The 22,034-nt window shown below is 46.5% G+C and overlaps 1 protein-coding gene across 1 annotated transcript in view; it reads left to right on the forward strand.

Annotated features, from left to right (window-relative positions):
• Window positions 1–22,034, forward strand: part of mamdc2a (MAM domain containing 2a) — a 110,765-nt gene that overhangs the window by 64,191 nt on the left and 24,540 nt on the right. Inside the window, exons 7-11 of the mRNA XM_078213971.1 lie at window positions 3,540–3,633; window positions 6,826–6,972; window positions 12,915–13,177; window positions 17,319–17,415; window positions 20,587–20,739. Coding sequence (XP_078070097.1) covers window positions 3,540–3,633; window positions 6,826–6,972; window positions 12,915–13,177; window positions 17,319–17,415; window positions 20,587–20,739 — 754 coding nt within the window. The remainder of the gene's footprint in view (window positions 1–3,539; window positions 3,634–6,825; window positions 6,973–12,914; window positions 13,178–17,318; window positions 17,416–20,586; window positions 20,740–22,034) is intronic.

Genomic DNA, 22,034 nt, shown 5'->3' on the forward strand with positions numbered 1-22,034 from the left:
GTGGAGCTGAGTCCATGAAATGATCAGCCATGATCTTATTGAATGGCGGAGCAGGCTCGAGGGGCCACATGGCCTATTCCTGCTCCTAGTTCTTATGTTCTTATGTTCTTAACCAATATATATCAGATGTTCCAATCAAAACCAATATCCAATAAACAAAACCCTTCAAATAGATTTATCACTGCACAGGCTAAAGCTCACATGATACTGGAATCCAGTTCCCTGGGTTGAATGCTGATTTCAAATGATCTTGAAAACTCAGAGCAGTTTGTCGTCAGAGCAGCTCCCCAAAGCACGGATTCTTTGCTGCAGCATGGGCAACAAGCCTTTCTTTCAGCTAACTGGAAAATTTTTCAATGCAGAGAGAGAGAGACTTCTTTTCCAGCTTGCTTCTAAGACTGCCTCCAACACTGCAGCCAAAACAAAACTGAAAGCTGAAAAGCACCTGACCTGTCCACAGTTTTTTTCTTCCAGCAATGACATCGCCCAAGGTTGTGACCATGATTAAAAAAAACCTCTTAAAGGTACACTAACATCACAGTTTGTATTGCCCTCTTAAAGGGGCACATCCCAAACTGCTGTCCGTTACTATCTGCCATGAGACAGGATGTAATGTATAATACTCTATAGACAGGACAGAGCAGTGGTCCAACAATTCAGATATGCCTACTCATATCAATATGGTCTTGCTATTCCAGAGATATAGCTGTTGGGGCTAAAGGGATCAAGGGATATGGGGGGAAGTGGGGATCAGGATATTGAATTTGATGATCAGCCATGATCAAAATGAATGGCGGGGCAGGATCGAAGGGCCAAATGGCTCCACCCCTGCTTCTCGTTTCTATGTTTCTATGTTTCTTACCTTCAAATAAAGACCCAATATTATTGTTCTACAAATGGCAGATGGAGTTTAATTTAGATAAATGCGAGGTGATGTATTTTGGTAGATTGAACCAGGCCAGGGCTTACTCAGACAATGGTAGGGCGTTGGGGAGAGTTACAGAACAAAGAGATCTAGGGGTACTTGTTCATAGCTCCTTGAAAGTGGAGTCACAGGTGGACAGAGTGGTGAAGAAGGCATTCGGCATGCTTGGTTTCATTTGTCAGAACATTGAATACAGGAGTTGGGACATCTTGTTGAAGTTGTATAAGATGTTGGTAAGGCCGCACTTGGAATACTGTGTCCAGTTCTGGTCACCCTATTATAGAAAGGATATGATTAAACTAGAAAGAGTACAGAAAAGATTTACTCGGATGCTACTGGGACTTGATGGTTTGAGTTATAAGGAGAGGCTTGATAGACAGGGATTGTTTTCTCTGGAGCGTAGAAGGCTGAGGGGTGATCTTATAGAGGTTTATAAAATAATGAGGGGCATAGATCAGCTAGATAGTCAATATCTTTTCCCAAAGGTAGGGGAGTCTAAAACTAGAGGGCATAGGTTTAAGGTAAGAGGGGAGAGATACAAAAGGGTCCAGAGGAGTAATTGTTTCACACAGAGGGTGGTGAGTGTCTGGAATGAGCTGCCAGAGGTAGTAGTAGAGGCGGGTACAATTTTGTCTTTCGAGACGCATTTAGACAGTTACATGGGTACGATGGGTTTGGAGGGATATGGGCCAAATGCGGGCAATTGGGACTAGCTTCAGGTTTAAAAAAAAGGGCGCATGGACAAGTTGGGCCGAAGGGCCTGTTTCCATGCTGTAAACCTCTATGACTCTAAATACTGGCTGCGTGATTGGCACATTTTGCACTAAGCAGAAGAATGTGAGAACCTCCCACTTACTCTGCCCCGACACTCCCGCCATTGGTTGCACAAGACATCATCCAGCCCCACCCATCTCCACGGCCAATTGAAAAGCAGATATCTATTTACCCAATTGGATGATTCTCGATTGTCAGCTTATTCCTCCTCTATTTCCTGGATGTTGATCCCAGCAGTGTCCTGGAGTTAACCCTTAATTCCTGAAAATTGTAGCAATCCTAGCGGATTGATAACCTTACCTGCAACTGATCGTTACAAGCTGACATAATAATGACCCATCTGCAGTTTTTCCTTTTCATCTCGCGTGTGAAGATATACGTTCAGAAATCCGCAATAAATAGTTTCAGGCTAAAAGTACAATGAAGCCGGTAGCAACAGGAACTCTCAAACGATAGGCATTGGGAAAAAATTACTTTGAATGTAATCGGCACGTGTTGAAAGCGTGAAAGCTCAGTAATCACAAACTACAAACAGTCTGAGGTCATTGAATGTCTTTAAGACATAGATATGTCCTTGATTAATAAGGGGGTCGGGGTTATGGGGAAAAGGCAGGAGAATGGGGATGCGAAAAATATCAGCCATGATTGAATGGCGGAGCGGACTCGATGGGCCGAGTGGCCTAATTCTGCTCCTCTGTCTTATGGTCTTCAATGCACCAGCTCTATGTACAAGTTAAAGCACAGGAGGTGCAGGATTGCGAAAGGAATGGCTAGTTTTATTTATTTTATTTCCTTATTAGTCACAAGTAGGCTTATTAACACTACAATGAAGTTACTGTGAAAATCCCCTGGTCGCCACACTGCGCACCTGTTTGGGTACACTGAGGGAGAATTTAGCATGGCCAATGCACGTAACCAGCTCATCTGTCGGACTGTGGGAGGAAACCGGAGCACCCGGAGGAAACCCATGCAGACACGGGGAGAACGTGCAAACTCCACACAGATGGTGATCCGAGCCAGGAATTGAACCTGTGCCCCTGGCACTGTGAGGCAGCAGTGCTAACCACTGTGCCACCATAGCTAGTGTGGAATGGGGAGATCTTTACCTGGGATTAATCATGGCAGAGAAAGTATGCTATTGTTAGGGACCAGATCAGAAACTCCAATGTATGTTCTGATGTTAGTTTAGACTACAACTATTTTTTTTATTTGGGCTTAATGTGAGCATAAGGTGTTTCACTCTGGCTATGATTCTATTGACCCACTAGGAAGCTGTTATTAAAACAAACTTTATTTAACAATACAGTTTAACTATAACAAAAATAATTTGCGTACCTTTTACCAATTGGAATACTTAAACATGACAAGGTATAATTCTCAACTCCTCGTCTATCTCAATTAGTTCCAATTTAAGCAATATTCCCATGGAAGTAAACTCCTCTTAGAATCAGTTAGCAAAAACATACAGGCTTACATCGGTAGCCAGTCTTCCAGCCTTTTTAACACCTCCAGACAGAGATACCCGGGTCCCTGGTGCTGTGAAGCAGCAGTGCTAACCCCTGTGCTGCCCTGTGTCCCGGGATGTGTAGGTTAGAAGGATTAGTGGGGTAAAAATGTGGGGTTAAAGGAATAGGGTCTGGGCAGGATGGTTGTCGGTACAGACTTGATGGGCCGACTGGCCTCCTTCTGCACCGTAGGGTTTCTATAGTTGCTCAACCCGTCTGGGAGGGGGGTTGTGTGGGGATGGAGCAGAAGTGCAAGCACTGACTGCTTCTAGAACTGTTCTAGACTTCCTTCGACACATTGTTCCAGACTGTGTGAATGGTGATTGGTTTTGCAGGTCGTGTTCGAAGTTGCTTTCAGCAGCACGAAAGGAGGTTACGCCGCGCTGGATGATATTTCCTTCTCCTCACAGTTCTGCAATAATGAAACAGGTGAGCGATTTCATTTCCTGCTTTAATCGAGCAACCTGCCAATCAGCTGAATATTTCACATGTCCCAACAAAAGACATTTCCTGTCACATGTCTGTCCTTGGCCTGCTGAAATGTCTTGGTGAAGCCCGTCGCAAACTGGAGGAACAGCATCTCATCTTCTGGTTGAGCATGTTGCAGCCATCAGGGCCCAACATGGCAACCCTACAGTGAAGAAGGAGACCATTCGGCCCATCGAGCCTGCACTGACAACAATCCCACCAAGGCCCTATCCCAGCAACCCCACATATTTACCCCGCTAATCTCTCTAAGCCACGCATCCCAGGATACTAAGGGGCAATTTAGCATGGCCAATCAACCTAACTCGCACATCTTTGGACTGTGGGAGGAAACCGGAGGAAACCCACGCAGACATGGGGAGAATGGGCAAACTCCACACAGACAGTGACCCAAGCTGGGAATCGGACCCGGGTCCCTGGCACTGTGAGGCAGCAGTGCTAACCACTGTGCCACCCCCGTGTTGTTGATTATTGATTATAAAATATTGGGCAAGAATAATTTAAAACATTTTTTTTACCCCATTCTTAAAATTACAAAGCCAACGTGCAAAGTGGACCCAAATCCATCTCCTTGCTTACTCCAAAAACCAAATTCAAATTGAGTCCAAGTCACGGTCCCTACAAGAGAGACAAACTAGATCCAAGCCAACAAGATAAGGCATTGCACCCAATCTTGGGCTTGATCTGATGCTTTGAGGCAAGAATAAAGGCTGCTCAAAAAGAGTCAAGAATCAGATTTTCTTTCCAGTTAAGATCAACACAAAATACTGCAGATGCTGGAATCTGAAACAAAAACAGAAAAATGCTGGAAAATCTCAACAGTTCCGACAGCATCTGTGGAGAGAGAATAGAGCCAGCGTTTCGAGTCTGGATAACCCTTCGTCAGAGCTGGCTCAGCACAGTGGTTAGCACTGCTACCTCACAGCACCAGGGACCCAGGTTCAATTCCTGGCTTGGGTCACTGTCTGTGCAGAGTCTGCACATTCTCCTCGTGTCTGCGTGGGTTCCCTCCGGGTCCTCCGGTTTCCTCCCACAGTCTGAAAGACGTGCTGGTTAGGGTGCATTGGCCGTGCTAAATTTTCCCTCAGTGCACCCGAACAGACACCAGAGTGTGGCGACTAGGGGATTTTCACAGTAACTTCATTGCAGTGTTAATGTAAGTCTACTTGTGACACTAATAAATACATTTTAAAATACTCTGACAAAGGGTCATCCAGACTCGAAATGTTGGCTCTATTCTCTTTCCACAGATGCTGTCAGACCTGAGATTTTCCAGCATTTTTCTGTTGTTGTGGGAAGGCTGGAGGGTGGACATAAGATTTGGAAATGGGAGATCTTGAGATGGAAACATTGCAAATTGCATTACGACCAGACTTGGTAATCCCAGGTTTAACTGTGGTGCGGATAATAGTTAAATCATTCTCAATTTGACCTCATTCCTACAAATGATCCCACTGGCAACAGAATTGTTAACGTTAAGTGCTCTCCGTCTTCTTAGTCAATTTAATTGCATTCTTTTCTGTCCAGTTGCCTCACCAAGACTGATGTTTGTTATTACATTTAAAATCTATTTTAAGTGCAGAGCTATGAATGTACACAGCCACATTGCACATTTGTTTTGGACAAGTTAACATCATGCGAAGAAAGAAATTGGTGTGCTTTTAATATTTTGCTCCATATGCAACATCAGCTGGTAGTCCTAAGAAGCTGAGTTGCTAATTATTGTTTTGCTGATCAAGTTGGCTGGTTTATCTTGGGCTGTGCAAAGCACGTGACCGCAAGATCTTTATCTTAACACTGGCGTCTTTCCATCTGTTAATCGTTGTGACTGTTTCAGATCTGGCCCGGGTTCAATGCCATGACATTCTGTATTGGGAACATAGAGCTCTTCTTTTTGCCAAGTTCTTCCAGTGTAAACCCCATACCTGATGGCGCAATTTACAAAGAATTGGAGCATTTTTTTAAAATATATTTTTATTAGAGTTATTCCATTTTTAGAAATCATGTATCGCACCCTCAAAACTGTGAACAAAACAGCTTGGCCATTTCTCCGGTATATGGATATAGAAAAAGGCGGGAGGACACCAACATAGTTGGTTCAGGTTGTGCATTATACCCAGTGCTTCTATTTGTATAAAAAAAGAATTGAAAGGACAAGTCAGAGGATGGGGAAAAAGAGGAAAAGACCATGAAAACAGGGCAAAGTGGTGCACACCTTCGCGTACAGCATCTTAAAGACTGATGGAAAGCCTTATAGGAGCAAGTCAAGCCTCCATATTTTTCAGAATGCATCTGATTTGGATCAAAGTATACAGGTTAGGAATTCTGTTGGGATTTCATGGTAATTTTGGGAGCAATTCTTTTTTTAAGCAGAGCGAAATTGAGAACCAGGTGTTTGCTTTTTGCTAAGGAGCATTTGAATTTTTTGCAACACTTTCACATGTGGCTGTGAGGATAACTGTGATGGGAGCACACCGCCTCTGCTTTAGAATCATAGAATCCCTACAGTGCTGAAGGAGGCCATTCGGCCCATCGAGTCTGCACCGACCACAATCCCAGCTGGGCCCTATCCCCATAACCCTTCTTAGTCCCCCTGACACTAAGGGGCAATTTACCATGGCCAATCAACCTAACCCGCGCATCTTTGACCGTGGGAGGAAACCAGAGCAACCGGAGGAAACCCATGCAGACACGGGGAGGATATGCAAACTCCACACAGACAGTCACATGAGGCCAGAATTGAACCCGGGTTCCTGGGTGCTAAACACTGTGCCAACGTGCCACTGATTTAGCCTGCTTATCCGTTGTGCACCCAACTTACAAATTGGTGGAGGGGAAGGTGTTAAAATTGGTGCTTATGTCAAACTCCATATTGGTACAACTCTATATTGATCAACTCCAACTCCCTGCTCTCAATAATACCCAAGTGAGTTGAGATTTCTCTTGAAGACTGTTTGCAGCTCTGATTGGATTGAGGGCTGTATTAGACGCGCTGATGGATTTTAGCCAGTCTTTTTGGTAGGTTAGCTGTACTTGAGCAATGTTGGAATGATAGCCACCCCAGTCACCGCATTCCGCGTTACTCTCACAACCGTTCTGTTAGAAATGGCATTCTCTGTCTTTGTTGGAATAAAGAACACGTCTTTGATCCGTCTGTGGCGAGCTGTGACTTCGACGAAGGTCTCTGCAATTATTCCCAAAAACATCACGATGGCACCAAGTGGACGAGACTGGTTCGAAAACCCAATCCATTCCAATTTGGAGATCACACGAGTGGAGAAGGTAAGAATGAAGTTGCATCTGTGTGGTAAATGTCTGATGTTCATCTTATTGTTCAGGTGTCTGGAGAAGGGATATAGTTGTTATGATTAAAGGAATATGATGCTCAACATGACAGAAGCTTGTCAAGGGGCACAGCGGGTTAGCACTGTTGCCTCACAGCGCCAGGGACCCAGGTTCACTTCCCAGCTTGGGTCACCGTCTGTGTGGAGTTTGCACGTTCCCCCCGTGTATACGTGTGTTTCCTCTGGGTGCTCCGGTTTCCTTCCGCAGTTTTGCTGGTTAGGTGCATTGGCCATGCTAAATTCTCCCTCAGTGTACCCGAACAGGCGCTGGAGTGAGGCAACGAGGGGATTTTCATAGTACCTTCATTGCAGTGTTAATAAGCCTACTTCTAACATGAATAAATAAACTAAAACTAAGGACGTGGTCTTTTGAAAGAAAGATAATTGGCAATTCAGTATCATAGAATCCCTACAGTGCAGAAGGAGGCCATTCGGCCCATCGAGTCTGCACCGACCACAATCCCACCCAGGCCCTATCCCCATAACCCCATGCATTTATCCTAGCTAGTCCCCCTGACACTGAGGGGCAATTTATCAAAGCCAATCCACCTAATCCGCATATCTTTGGACTGTGGGAGGAAACCGGAGCACCCGGAGGAAACCCACACAGACACGGGGAGAACGTGCAAACTCCACACAGACAGTGACCCAAGCCAGGAATCGAACCCGGGTCCCATACTGCCCCTTTCTTTATGGGTAAACAGCAAGCATGTAACATATTGTTTAAAGTGTTGTTGCACCACTATGTAGGACGATATTCCACACCCCCCCCACCCCCCACACCATGTATTGCAATGGTGGAAGCAGCCTGTCATTGTCCAGTGACAGGATCTTTCAGCCCCGCCGCTGTCAGTGGGGTTTCCCCTTGTTCACGCCCAGTTCGGTGGCAGGGGGTCACTGTGGGCAGGACCGGAAGATCTTGCTGGCGGAATGAATGGAAAATCCCGCCCATTTTTATCTCTTTTGCACAACATTGTGATATATCTTCTCCCTTTCTGTATTTTATATTTCTGAGCTATGCATAGATGACACACCAGTTTCTGTGCGCAGGAACTTTATTTACAAGCATATTTAAGAAAAAAAGTCTGCTCCACGCTTCCAACCTCTGTACTTTCAGCGACTTCTACCATTTCTTTACTTTCCTCTGAGTCCACACCCAGCCTTAAATAATCAAGCACAGTGAGCATCAATAGCAAACAGACTCACATAATCAAACACAAAGCAATTGAACACTGAGTGATCTGGGATGGAGGGAGAAAGTGGAGTAGCGGGGCAGTCTTTAGAGAGAACTGGGAGGAGGAGGGGGGAATGGATTTGGATACAGCTCAGCTGTTTTGCTATTTTTGGAACTGGTGCATTTCTTGTTACTGAGTCACTTGGGATCTCCTGCAGCTATTCTGTGATAGCCCTTGGTAGCTTTCACACCTCTGAGACAAAAGGTTAAGGGCCCATATCACACCCTAGAGCACTGATGGGCTAGTGAGTGGGCTGCAGGAGTGACCCTGCTTCATCTCAGTGGGCCACAAGATTGAAACCGGACTTGTTCACTAACCATCACCCCGTGAATAAGTTTAAATACATTTAATACACACCAAATATTTCATAACCAGTTATTGAAAATGCTTAATCATTTATATATTAATAAAACTCTCATCAACTTCAAAAACAAAATAAATATTGATGCTTTGGACACAGAGGGAGCACACGGCTCTCACAGTCAGTGTTGTGAGCTATCAGCGCGCAGCTCACTTCACTCGCCCTCACTTTATGTGCGAATCACTTCAATCACACCTGTCGGAAAAAAACTACGCGGATGGAAATCAGTGGAATGTGGCAACCCTGGGCATGGGCAATGATCAGCAAAGTGTCTCACGGGCTGCGCTTGGAATTCTGAAGGGTCACATGTGGTTCCCCCGGCTGCAGATTGCCCGCCAGTGCCCCAGAAACTTGGGCCGCGATTCTCCCAAGAGTGCTGAATTGGCGGGAAAACTGTTGTAAATCCCGACTGTTTTGTCAGTTCAGCTTCTCACCTGAATCTCCGCACTCTGTGCACTGCAGAGGTCCCAGTCGTGAGTCTCATTAAAAACCCGGGGGGGGGGGGGGGCCTATTCGCGCCAGAGTTTGACAGTTCTGGAACTCTGCGCATGCACAGTGGCCCCGGTCTGTCAGGCTCCCCGTTTGCTAGTCAGCTCGATCGCTGGACAGACCGGGACCCCTGCAGTGCTGCCCCTACAGGTCAGTAAGTTTGCGGACGACACAAAACTGGCAGGACTTGCAGATAGTGAGGAACATTGTCAGAGGCTACAGAAGGATATAGATAGGCTGGAAATTTGGGCAAGGAAATGGCAGATGGAGTTCAATCCTGATAAATGCGAAGTGATGCATTTTGGTGGGAATAATGTAGGGAGGAGCTACACGATAAATGGAAGAACCATAAAGGGTGTAGAGACGCAGAGGGACCTGGGTGTGCAAGTCCACAGATCTTTGAAGGTGACGTCACAGGTGGAGAAGGTGGTGAAGAAGGCATATGGCATGCTTGCCTTTATAGGACGGGGCATAGAGTATAAAAGTTGGGGTCTGATGTTGCAGATGTATAGAACGTTGGTTCGGCCGCATTTGGAGTACTGCGTCCAGTTCTGGTCGCCACACTACTAGAAGGACGTGGAGGCTTTGGAGAGAGTACAGAGGAGGTTTACCAGGATGTTGCCTGGTATGGAGGGGCTTGGTTATGAGGAGAGATTGGGGAAACTGGGGTTGTTCTCCTTGGAAAGACGGAGGATGAGGGGAGACTTAATAGAGGTGTATAAAATTATGAAAGGCATAGATAGGGCCTGTTCCTGTGCTGTATTGTTCTTTGTTCTTTGTACAGTCCCCCGCACGGCCCAATCACAGCCCCCACAGCAATTCCCGGGCCAGCCCCGATCCCCCCCATCCCAGAGCGCCCCAATGCACAGCCCTCCCCCATCCCACAGTGGCAATCCCCCCAAGCTCCTCACTCCGGTAAACCCACCCCCCCCCCGCTAACCCCCCCGGGGTCAGACCTACCCCTTCCCCGGAGGCAGGCCCCGCCCCGGCAGACTACCCTCTCCCCAGCCTGCCCCAATCGCTGCCCTCCCTCCATCCCAGACTGATCTTGTCTACAGAATGGCAGCGGGCTCCCCACCCCCACCAATCGCCCCGAGGCCCTGCCCACAATAGGCCCCACCCCCTTGACACTGCCCGATGCCCGCTGGGCAGTGCGAGGGTGCCTCCTGGGCATGGGCACTTTGCCCCTTGGGCAGTGCTGGGGCACAGGCTGGCACTGCCAGAGTTTTCATGCCCAGGGGGTGCCATCCCCCCGCCGCCCAAACCCCCGGGGGCCCCGATTTCCCCCCCTTCATTCTGGCGGGGTCTCCCGCTAGTTCCCTGAACGTGGGGAGCTAGTGTAAACCCCGCCGGAATGAAGTACTCCTGGCGGGGTGGGAGATTCTATCAGGACCTGAAAATTCCTGATCATTAGATTTAAAATTCATTTAAAAAAGATTCAAATGACTTATCTGCCTTCCCGCCGGTTTCCAGTGTGGTCTGACCGGCGACTGTTCTCCGGCTCTGGGAGATGCGGATGTGTTCCCGGCGCATGCACAAATCCCGGAACAAGGTCGGCGATGCGCACCTCCCACCGCGACCTGCCAGAAAAGTTGCGGGTCGCAATGGGAGAATCGCGGCCTTGAGCACAAAAGTCAAAGCTGACACATGAGCGGGTGCCACACAGTCACAGGTACAGTGTTTTGGATCAGATGCAATAGTCAAGGTTCCATCTGCTCTCTCGGGCTGATGTGAAAGATGGCACCGTCTCAAAGGATAGCGGGCAAATCATCCCCAGAGCCTCAGGGCCAATAATTACCCCTCAACCAACATCACTGAAAACATTGAATGATCATTGGCACATTGCCGGTTGTGGGATCTTGCTGTGCACGGGCCAGCTGTTGCATTTCCTAATTTATAACAGTGGCCGTGATTCATTGGTGGTGAAGCAGTTGGGGATATTGTGAGAGGCGATATATCAATGTAGGACTTTGTTGCCCAGCTTCAGGTTCGGGCAGTGGAGTTGACTATGTTTCTTTTCCCCATTTTAAATTGAAGGAGGGTCAGTTGGGGTTTCACTCCAAGCACACGATCCGCTGCAGTCAATTTCCCTTTCTGTCCTTCACCCAGGTGGTAAAGATGGCAGTTTACAGCTTTGCATTCTAAGGTCATATCCCTCAGAGAAATAAGATATCTGTTTGCGATCTCAATTTCCTACATGGCAGATTTCTGATCTTTACCAAGCTATCAGTGGGCACTAAACATATTCTCATAGCCTCAGCTATTCCAGTGTTCTCCTAGCCAACCTCTCACCTTCCGCCCCCCAACTGGTCACAGCGATGTACTCCATTATCCCTAATGCCATCATCTGACTTAACCACCTAAATGTACAATTGTTGCTCCATATCGAAGTCAGCAGAGGAAAGAGGAGATTTAACGGGTTAATATTTTTATTTTGTACACCGCAGATTTGAAAATTGCAGCGAGGGATTTGACGGCGACCTGTTTCTATGGTGACCTGTTTCTATGGTGACCTGTTTAGTACAATGATATGAAATTCACTTCTTCGCATTGGTGTCATTCTCTCAACTCCTTGACCCAATTTGAACAACTGATTTGACTCCACGACTGAAGGGCATCAATGTAGAACCGTCACCAATAAATCCAATAGGGGATTCAGGAGAAACCTCTTTACCCAGAGAGCAGTGGGAATGCAGACCTCGTTCCCAGCGGCAGCGATTGAGTTGAATAGTATAGGTACACTAAAGAGGAAACACGTGAGGGAGAAAGTAATTGAATCATAGAATCCCTACAGTGCAGAAGGAGGCCATTCAGCCCATCGAGTCTGCACTGACAACAATCCCACCCAGGCCCTATCCCCGTAATCCCACGTATTTACCCTGCTAATCCCTCTAACCTATGCACCCAGGGACACTAAGGGACAATTTAGCACGGCCAATCAACCCAACCTGCACATCTTTGAAGGCTATGGGGATATGTTTTACAGGTGGTCAGGTCTCCTAACAACCCCTCCGCCCCTGCTCCACCCAAAGGCTCAATGGAGAACACACCTCCACCAATGCTGGCAGCCGTTTGTGAATTGGTTGAAGGTGGGAATTCTGCCCCTTACTTGGGAGGATGCCCACCTCAGAGAGAATCCAGCCAATCTGATTGGCCGGTAGCTCAGCAGTCATGGCAACATGAGTGGGAGTTGTGACCGGGACTGGGATGGCCAGCAGTCCCCAGGTTCGAGTCATAGAATCCCTACAGTACAGAAAGAGGCCATTCAGCCCATCGAGTCTGCACCCACCAAAATCCCACCCAGACCCTATCCCCATAACCCCACATATTTACCCTTCGAATCACCCTGACATTAGGGTCAATTTAGCATGGCCAATCCACCTAACCTGCACATCTTTGGACTGTGGGAGGAAACCAGAGCACCCAGGGAAAACCCACGCAGACACAGGGAGAAAGTGCAAACTCCACACAGTGACCTGAGGCTGGAATTGAACCTGGGTCCCTGGCGCTGCGAGGCAGCAGTGCTAACCACTGTGCCACCATGCCGCCCAATTAGGAATGGTTTCATGGTCATCGGTAGATTCTTAATTCCAGATTTTTTTTTATTGAATTGAAATTCCACCAGCGGCCATGGCGGGATTCGAACCCGGGTCGCCAGGACAGTCGCTGAGTTTCTGGATCAATAGTCTAGCAATAATACCACAAAGCCATTGCCTCCCCAAGATCCAGGGATTATGTCGAGTTGGAGTTTACAGTTTTGTTTCAGTCCCTGATATTCTCTCCGGTTTTTCGCAGGAGGTTTCCTGATTTCTAACGCGAGGTTTGGATACCATCAGGAGTATGTCGCTCACCTGGCGGGCCCTCTTTTACTCGCCAATCTCCAGTACTGCCTGCGCTTCTTTTATGCTCTGAATCACTTTGTCACGGAGGACGCCCTCGCAGTCTACGTCTCTGACGAAGAAGATCGGGTACAAGAAAAGATTTGGTCCATCCCCAGATCACACACAGGGATGTGGATTCAAGCAGAAGTTAACTATCGGAGGCAGGAGCCCACAAAGGTAATAACTTGCAGGCTGAGGAATGGAAAAATATGAATCCAACTCCTAATTATTCGCCCAATGCTTTCTGTTGGAAAATCTATCCAGGGTTTGCCTTAAGTAAATACAGAAAGTTCTGGGAATATTCAGGAGGTCTGGCAGCATCTGTGGAGAGAGAAACAGAATTGAAGTTCCAAGTCCAATATGACCCTTCTTCCAAAGATGTTCATTCTTTTTTCCCTCTCCACAGATATTGGGCGGAATTTTACAACCTCACTCATCCCGATATCTTCACATCCTCTTTGACCACAGGCAAGGTTCCAGAGGACAGGAGAATAGTTGATGTTGTTCCCTTGTTTAAGAAAGGAAGCAGAGATAATCCAGCAAATTATAGGTCGGTGAGCCTGACATCAGCGGTGGGGAAGCTTTTGGAGAAGATACTGAGGGACTGGATATTTGCACATTTGGAGGAAAATGGACTAGTTAGTGACAGGCAGCATGGTTTTGTACGAGGAAAGTCATGTCTCACCAACTTGATTGCGTTTTTTGAAGAGGTGAATTGATGAGGGAAGGGCTGTGGGTGTAGTTTATATGGACTTTAGTAAGGTGTTTGACAAGGTCCCACACGGCAGACTGGTACAAAAACTAAAATCAAATGGGATTCGGGGTGGGCTGGCTGGATGGATACAGAACTGGCTTGGTTAAAGAAGACAGAGAGTGTTTTTCAGAATGGAGATCTGTGGTGTTCCGCAGGGATCAGTGCTGGGACCTCTGTTGTTTGTAGTATATATAAATGATCTGGAGGAAAATGTGGGTGGTCTGATTAGTAAGTTTGCGGATGACATGAAGATTGGTGGAGTTGCTGATAGTCCAAGGATTGTCAGACGGTACATAGATAGAATGGAGACTTGGGCACAGAAATGGCAGATGGAGTTTAATCCAGATAAATGCGAGGTGATGCATTTTAGAGGAACAAATTTAGGTGTAAATTATACTGTAAATGGTAGAACCCTTAGGAACATTAACAATAGAGGGATCTGGGCGTGTGGGTCCACAGTTCCCTATAAGTAACAACACAGGTGGCCAAGGTGATTGAGAAGGCATGCTTGCCTTCATCAGCTGGGGCATTGAGTACAAGAGTTGGGAAATCATGTTGCAGCTATATAAAACCTTGGTTAGGCCGCATTTGGAGTATTGCGTGCAGTTCTGGTCACCACACCATCAAAAGGATGTGGAAGCTTTGGAGAGAGTGCAAAGAAGGTTGACCAGGATGTTGCCTGGTCTCAAGGGCATTGACTACGAGGAGAGGTTGAGTAAACTAGGATTGTTTTCACTGGAAAGATGGAGGCTGAGGTGAGACCTGATAAAGGTCTACAAAATTATGAGAGGCACAGACAGGGTGGATAGTCAGAGGCTTTTTCCTAGGGTGGAAGTGTTAATTACAAGGGGGCAGAGGTTCAAGGTGAGAGGGGGAAAGTTTAAGGGAGATGTGTGGGGGAAGTTTTTCACGCAGAGAGTTGGGGGTGCCTCGAACGCACTGCCAGAGGAGGTGGTGGAAGCAGGAACATTAACAACATTTAAGAAGCATCTGGATGGGTACATGAAAAGGGAGGGAATAGAGGGATACGGATCGAGTAAGGGCAGAAGATTTGTTTTAGTTTAGTTAGGGCACCATGATCGGCACGGGCTTGGAGGGCCGAAGGGCCTGTTCCTGTGCTGTATTTTACTTTGTTCTTTGTTCTTTCTTTGAGGTCAGCAGACCTTCCCATTGTCCGCTCTTCGCCCACTCCGCTTCCCGTGACGGCGGGGCAGTAAAATCCCAGTGACCGGGTTTTTTCCAGCACTTTTGTTTTTATTTGAGATTTCCAGCTTCTGCAGTATTTTACTTTTATTTCTGGTCTTCACCATGCCTCCCATCCACCACACCGATACAGCTGAGTAGTCTGTCCACCATCTACAAGGTACAAGTCAGGAGCGTGATGGAATACTCCCCACTTGCCTGGATGGGTGCAGCTCCAACAACACTCAAGAAGCTCGACACCATCCAGGACAAAGTCATTGTGCTGTTTACTTTGATTACTTGGACTCCAACTGGCCAGATGTGATCATTTTCATTTGCTGACCTGTACCCCATTCATTCATTAGATTGTGTCAGCGAGCTGCACTGAAGTGTCAGACGAGGCTCAGTGGGTAGTAGCTTCGAGTCGGAAAGTTGTGAGTTCAAGTCCCACTCCAGAAACGTGAAAACAAAATCCAGTCTGAAACCCCTAACACAGTGCCGAGGGAATGCTGCACTGTCGAAGGTGTTGCCATTTGTATAAGACATTGAAACAGTGCCCCTCAGGCAGAAGTCAAAGATTCCTATTGACATTTCTACAAGCAGAGGAACTCTCCCTGGTGTTCTAACCAATATTTATCCTTTAACTAGTTTCACCAAAATGGGAGATTATTACATTGTTGTTTGTGGGATCTTCCTGTGGGCAAATTGGTTGCTGTGTTTCCTACATTACAACAGTGGCCACACTTTACAAAGTACCTCGTTGGTCTTGGAGTGTCCTGGGAAGTCCTGGGGATGTAATATAAATGCAAGTCTTTCTTTTATAATCAGAAACTGTGTGGAGAAGGCCCTTTGCAACAGGAAAGTATTGAAGTTTTTTGAACTATTGCACACGCAGAGTTATGTAAATATTGCAACATTAAAATCATCATTGGATTGGCTGTGTGGGAGGTAATCTTCATAAAAACATTATACATGGCTCTGCCATTTCCCAGTAATTGCTCATTGAAAATATTTATTCATGAATTCATCTTTCCGTTGTGTCTTTATAGGGATTTTAAAAAAAAATATGGTCAGATTTGTTCTCAGACGTTTTGCAATTATTCTCCACTATATCAACAGTGAATGTTGGCAGTTTATCCTGTTCCAGAGAACATAGAAGACTGTACCAAGGGTTTATTCCCAGGCAGAATCTCTGGTCCGCTGTGAACAGGGTTGCCAACACTTCAGCATATCTGTCGAGCACAGTTTGGATTAAACCATCAAGTACATTGAGCAGTTGACAATTTTACTGCACAAAGGACTCTTTTTTACATTAATTAGATTTTTCTTGGGTTCAAATTCAATCGAAGGTTATTTTTATTATCTGAGCAAATTAAATGTGTGCATCACCACCACAGCTTCATTCATTTATGTGAAGAATCATAGAATCCTTAAAGTGCAGATGGAAGCCATTCAGCCCATCGAGTCTGCACCAACATCCATCCCACCCAGGCCCTATCTCCATACCCCACATTGTCAACCGCCGGATAGCATTAACTACAAGGATGGATCTGATTGTAAAACTGGTCCATGTCCAACACTTTGATTTGATTTGATTTATTATTGTCACTTGTATTAACATACAGTGAAAAGTATTGTTTCCTGCGCGCTATACAGCCAAAGCATACCGTTCATAGAGAAGGAAACTAGAGAGTGCAGAATGTAGTGTTACAGTCATAGCTAGGGTGTAGAGAAAGATCAACTTAATTCAAGGTAGGTCCATTCAAAAGTCTGACAGCAGCAGGGAAGAAGCTGTTCTTGAGTCTACATGACCTCAGACTTTTGTATCTTTTTCCCGCAGGAAGAAGGTGGAAGAGAGAATGTCCGGGGTGCGTGGGGTCCTTAATTATGCTGGTTGCTTTGCCGAGGCAGCGGGAAGTGTAGACAGAGTCAATGGGTGGGAGGCTGGGTGTGATCATTATCTGAATCAGACCTGCTTTCTCTAGAATTTAAAAGGTTATCATCACAGAATCCCTACAGTGCAGAAGGAGGTCGTTCGGCCCATCGCGTCTGCACCAACCACAATCCCATCCAAGTCCGATTCACGTAACCCCATGTATTTACCCTGATAATCCCCCTGACACTAAGTGGCGATTTAGCATGGCCAATCAATCTGATTAATCAACAATGATTAAAGTAAGATTCTGTCACAACCATGTTCCTTCTTGGTCTGCCAATTTATACCTGATTCAAAAATGGAATCGCAACGATTTGTGGAGCTCTAACTTGGGGGAAGTGTGGTGAGGATTGCTAATTAGCACAGGAGTCTCTCTGAGCAAGAAGACCACTTGAGAATGTAACTGAAGTCACTGAGGCAACAATTTCCTTCTGTTTATTTCCCAGATAGTTTTTGTCAGCATTTGCAAGAATTTCTGGAATTGTGGAAAAGTAGCATTGGACGACATCACAGTCAGTCAAGGGGACTGTCGGATCCCTGGAGGTAAGGACGGGATGTGCTAAAGGGTTAATTACAAAAAAAACGCATAAACATTCATTCATCCTCCATGTTACAAATAGTGAACATTGCCAACAAGGTGCCTATCACTGTCACCATGGTAATAACATCAAAATATCCAGCATATCACCAATGGACAACTGCATAAGATCTGCCAATCACATGGTTATTTTCAGCTGAACGCCTAATTCTGAAGAGCTGTTTGTGCCTGACTGGGGAGTTGTTTGCTTTATCCATGTAATGCCAGCATTACTGGCAAGGCCAGCAGATGTTGCCCATCCCTAACTGCCCTTGAAATTGAGTGACTTGGTGGGCCAGAAGGTAGTTACGAGTCAACCACGTTGCTGTGGCTCTGGAGTCACATGTAGGCCAGACCGGGTAAGGACGGCAGATTTCCTTCCCTAAAGTACATTAGTGAACCAGATGGGTTTTTCCGACAATCGATGATAGTCACCATTACTGAGACTCGCTTTCAATTCCAGATTTTATGAGTTGAATTTAAATTTCACCAGCTGCCGTGGTGGGATTTGAATTAGTGTCCCCCCCCCCCCCCCCCCCCCCCCCCAGAGCATTCGCCTGGGCCACTGCATTACCAAGCCAGTGTCATTTTAAAAATTAATTTGTGGGATATGGGTGTCGCTGGCTGGGTCAGCATTTATTGTCCATCCCTAGTTGCCCCAGGGCAGTTGAGAGTCAACCACATTGCTGTGGCTCTGGTGTCACATGTAAGCCAGACCGGGTAAGGACGGCAGATTTCCTTCCTGAAGGACATAAGAGAACCAGATGGTTTTTCCGACAATCATAGAATCCCTACAGTGCAGAAGGAGCCATTCAGGCCATCGAGTCTGTACCGACGACAATCCCAGCCTCCCATCCATTGACTCTGTCAACACTTCCCACTGCCTTGGCAAAGCAGCCAGCATAATTAAGGACCCCACGCACCCCGGACATTCTCTCTTCCACCTTCCTCCTTCGGGAAAAAGATACAAAAGTCTGAGGTCACGTACCAACCGACTCAAGAACAACCTCTTCCCTGCTACTGTCAGACTTTTGAATGGACCTACCTTGCATTAAGTTGATCTTTCTCTACACCCTAGCTATGACTGTAACACTACATTCTGCACTCTCTCATTTCCTTCTCTATGAATGGTATGTTTTGTCTGTACTGCGCACAAGAAACAATACTTTTCACTGTATGTTAATACATGTGACAATAATAAAACAAATCAAATCATATTTAGTCATATTTAGCTAATCCCCCTGACATTAGGGTCAAATTTAGCATAGCCAATCCACCTAACCCACACATCTTTGCACTGTGGGAGGAACCTGGACAATTGACAGTGGGTCATCAGTGGATTCTTAATTCCAGATTTTTTTTATGGAATTCAAATTTCACCACCTGCCGTGGTGGGATTCGAACTCGGGTCCCCAGAACCATTAGCTGAGTTTCTGGATTAATAGTCGAGCAATAAAACCTCTAGGCCATCGCTTCCCACATTGCCACCACATCAACATCTCCCCCAATCCATGACAGGGGACTGAGCCTAAAAATTAAAACCAGAGGCAGAGTTTCGTGGCCCCACCCATTGGCGGGATCTGCTGGATCTGCCAAAGTCAACAGGGATTCAAATGGATCGCTTCATCCACTGCGGGAAAGCAGGCCATTCCGGCGCCAGTCGGTCTCGGCACAGGTCTTTTAGGAGTACAATTAGGATCAATTTCTACACGCACAGGATGGTAAAAGTCTGGGATTCTCTTTATCAAAAACGTTGTTAATTTTAAAGTTGAGATCGGTTAGCAAACATCTATCAAGGACGTTGAGAATTAAGTTGTGGAGCTGCCATGATCTCATCGCATGTTCTCCTGTTCCTTTGTTCCCAAGTAGGGAGGGGCATTTTGTCCAGGAGCCACAAGTTCCTTTTCTCTTCTTCTTTGTTCGTGCTGAACGGCCCACCCGACAGCCCATCTCACGACCACGAGAGCAAATTCACCGCACGCAACCTGACCCCAAAACAGCCCCGATTGACATTAAGCCACCAGTGTGGTGGGACAACGCCTTGGTGTAGTGAGGAGTGTCTTTCCAGACACTGCACCTGCACCTGTCACAGGATCAGTGTTTGGGCGATGACTATTTACAATCCACATCAATGACTTGGATGGAGGCACCAAGCGTATGGTCGCTAAATTCACCTGTGACAACAAGATAGGAAATGACCTTGTCTAGGGGAGGCGGAGAGACTGCAAAAAGGATTTAGCGAGTGAGCAAAAATTTGACAGATGGAGTATAATTGGGGGAAAATGTAGACTTGTCCACTCTGGCAGGAAGAATTAAAAAGCAGTGTGCTATTTAAAGGGAGAGAGATTGCAGAACTGGGTGGGACAGAGAGAAGTTTAACAACACCAGGTTAAAGTCCAACAGGTTTATTTGGTAGCAAAAGCCACACAAGCTTTCGGAGCTCTTGTGTGGCTTTTGCTACCAAATAAACCTGTTGGACTTTAACCTGGTGTTGTTAAACTTCTTACTGTGTTTACCCCAGTCCAACGCCGGCATCTCCACATCATGGGACAGAGAGACCAGGGTGTCCAGATACATGAATTACAGCAAGTTATTCTCCAGATACAGCAAGTGATTCGGAAGGCAAATGGAATGTTGATGTTTATTGCAAGGGATATGGAATATAAAAACAGAAGTTTTACAGCAGCTGTACAGAGGATTAGTGAGACACATCGGGAGTACAGTATACAGTTTTAGCTTCTTTAATGAAAAAGAATATAATAGTCATTAGAAGCAGTTCACAGAAGGCTCACATGACTCATTCGTGGGATGAGGGGTTTATCCTTTGAGGTTACGGTAGCAGTGATTAGCACTGCTGCCTCCCACAGTCTGAAAGACATGCTGGTTCGGTGCATTGGCCATGCTAAATTCTCCCTCAGTGTACCCAAACAGGTGCCGGAGTGTGGCCACTAGGGGATTTTCACAGTAACTTCATTGCAGTGTTAATGTAAGCTTACTACTGACACTAATAAAATAAACTTAAAACTTAAACAAATCTCCCCTTAATCTCTTTTGCTCCAAGGGGAACAACCCCAGCTTCTCCAACATAACCTCGGAGCTAAAACCTTTTAAAGTGATTATTATTTTTTTTATTACAGGTTCTTGGCTACCGGCCCCAGGAAAGTGCAATTTTGATGGAGATAATTGTGGATTTATTCAGGATCATAATGACAAAGGCAACTGGTACAGAAGGGCAGGTACAACACCAACATCCTTTACAGGCCCGAAAGGAGATCACACTACAGGGGTAGGTAAGTCGTATTTCGATAAACGTTCTTGAAGCAGTTGCAATATTTTTTGTCTCTTCCCTTTCACACAGACGGCTGAGAATGAACAAGTTAGAACCATCGAATCCCTACAGTGCAGAGAGGCCATTTAGCCCTCCAAGTCTGTCCCAACTCTCTGGAAGAGCATCCCACCCAGACGCTCATCTCCACCCTATCCCTGGAACCCCGCACATTCACCATGGCTAATCCCCCTAACCTACACATCCTGGGACATTAGAGGGAAATTTAGTATGTCCGATCCACCTAACCTGCACATCCTCAGAGTGTGGGAGGAAACCTGAGCATCTGAAGGAAACCCATGCAGACACAAGGAGACAGTCACCCAAGACCGGAATTGAACCCGGGTCCCTGGCGCTGTGAGACTGTGACCCAGTGCTAACCACTGTGCCACCATGCCCCTCAAAGACTCTGCTTCCACCAGCTTTTCAGGAAGAGCGTTCCAGAAACTCAACCCTTTGAGAGAAAACATTTCACCGCCTTTCTGGTTTAAATGGACAGCCCCTTATTTTTAAACAGTGGCCCCCTAGTTTTAGACTCTCCCACAAGAGGAAACATCTTCTCCACATCCACCCTGTCAATACCCCTCAGGGTCTTATATGTTTCAATCAAGTCGCCTCTCACCCTTCTAAACCCCCAACGGATACAAGCCTAACCTGTCCAACCTTTCCTCATAAGGCATCCTGCCCATTCCAGGAGAGGTCTCAGCAGTGCCCTGTACAACCATTACTGAGACTAGTTTTCAATTCCAGGTTTATCAGTTCAATTTAAATTGCCATGATGGGGTTTGAACCCGTGACCCCAGAGCATTAGCCTGGTCTCTGGATGGGTGGTCCAGTGACATCGCCACCCCACCAACTTCTCACCCATTGAGAAATCATAGAATACAATCCCTACAGAGCAGAAGGAGGCCATTCGGCCCATCGAGTCTGCACTGACCACAATCCCACTCAGGCCCTATCCCTATAACCCTACATATTTACCCTGCTAATCCACCTGACTCTAGGGTCAACTTAGCATGGCCAATCTACCCAACCCGCACTTCTTTGGACTGTGGGAGGAAATTGGAGCACTCGGAGGAAACCCACACAGACACAGGGAGAACTTGCAAACTCCACACAGACAGTGACCCAGGTTGGGAATCGAACCTGGGTCCCTGGTGCTGTAAGGCAGCAGCGCAAACCACTATGCCACCGTGCCACCCAAAGAAAGGATAGAAGGAATTCCTCACAGTGTAACACAGCTGTTAATCCAACAGCATG

This window comes from Mustelus asterias, chromosome 6 (genome assembly GCF_964213995.1).
Source record: "Mustelus asterias chromosome 6, sMusAst1.hap1.1, whole genome shotgun sequence".
Classification (NCBI taxonomy): domain Eukaryota; kingdom Metazoa; phylum Chordata; class Chondrichthyes; order Carcharhiniformes; family Triakidae; genus Mustelus; species Mustelus asterias.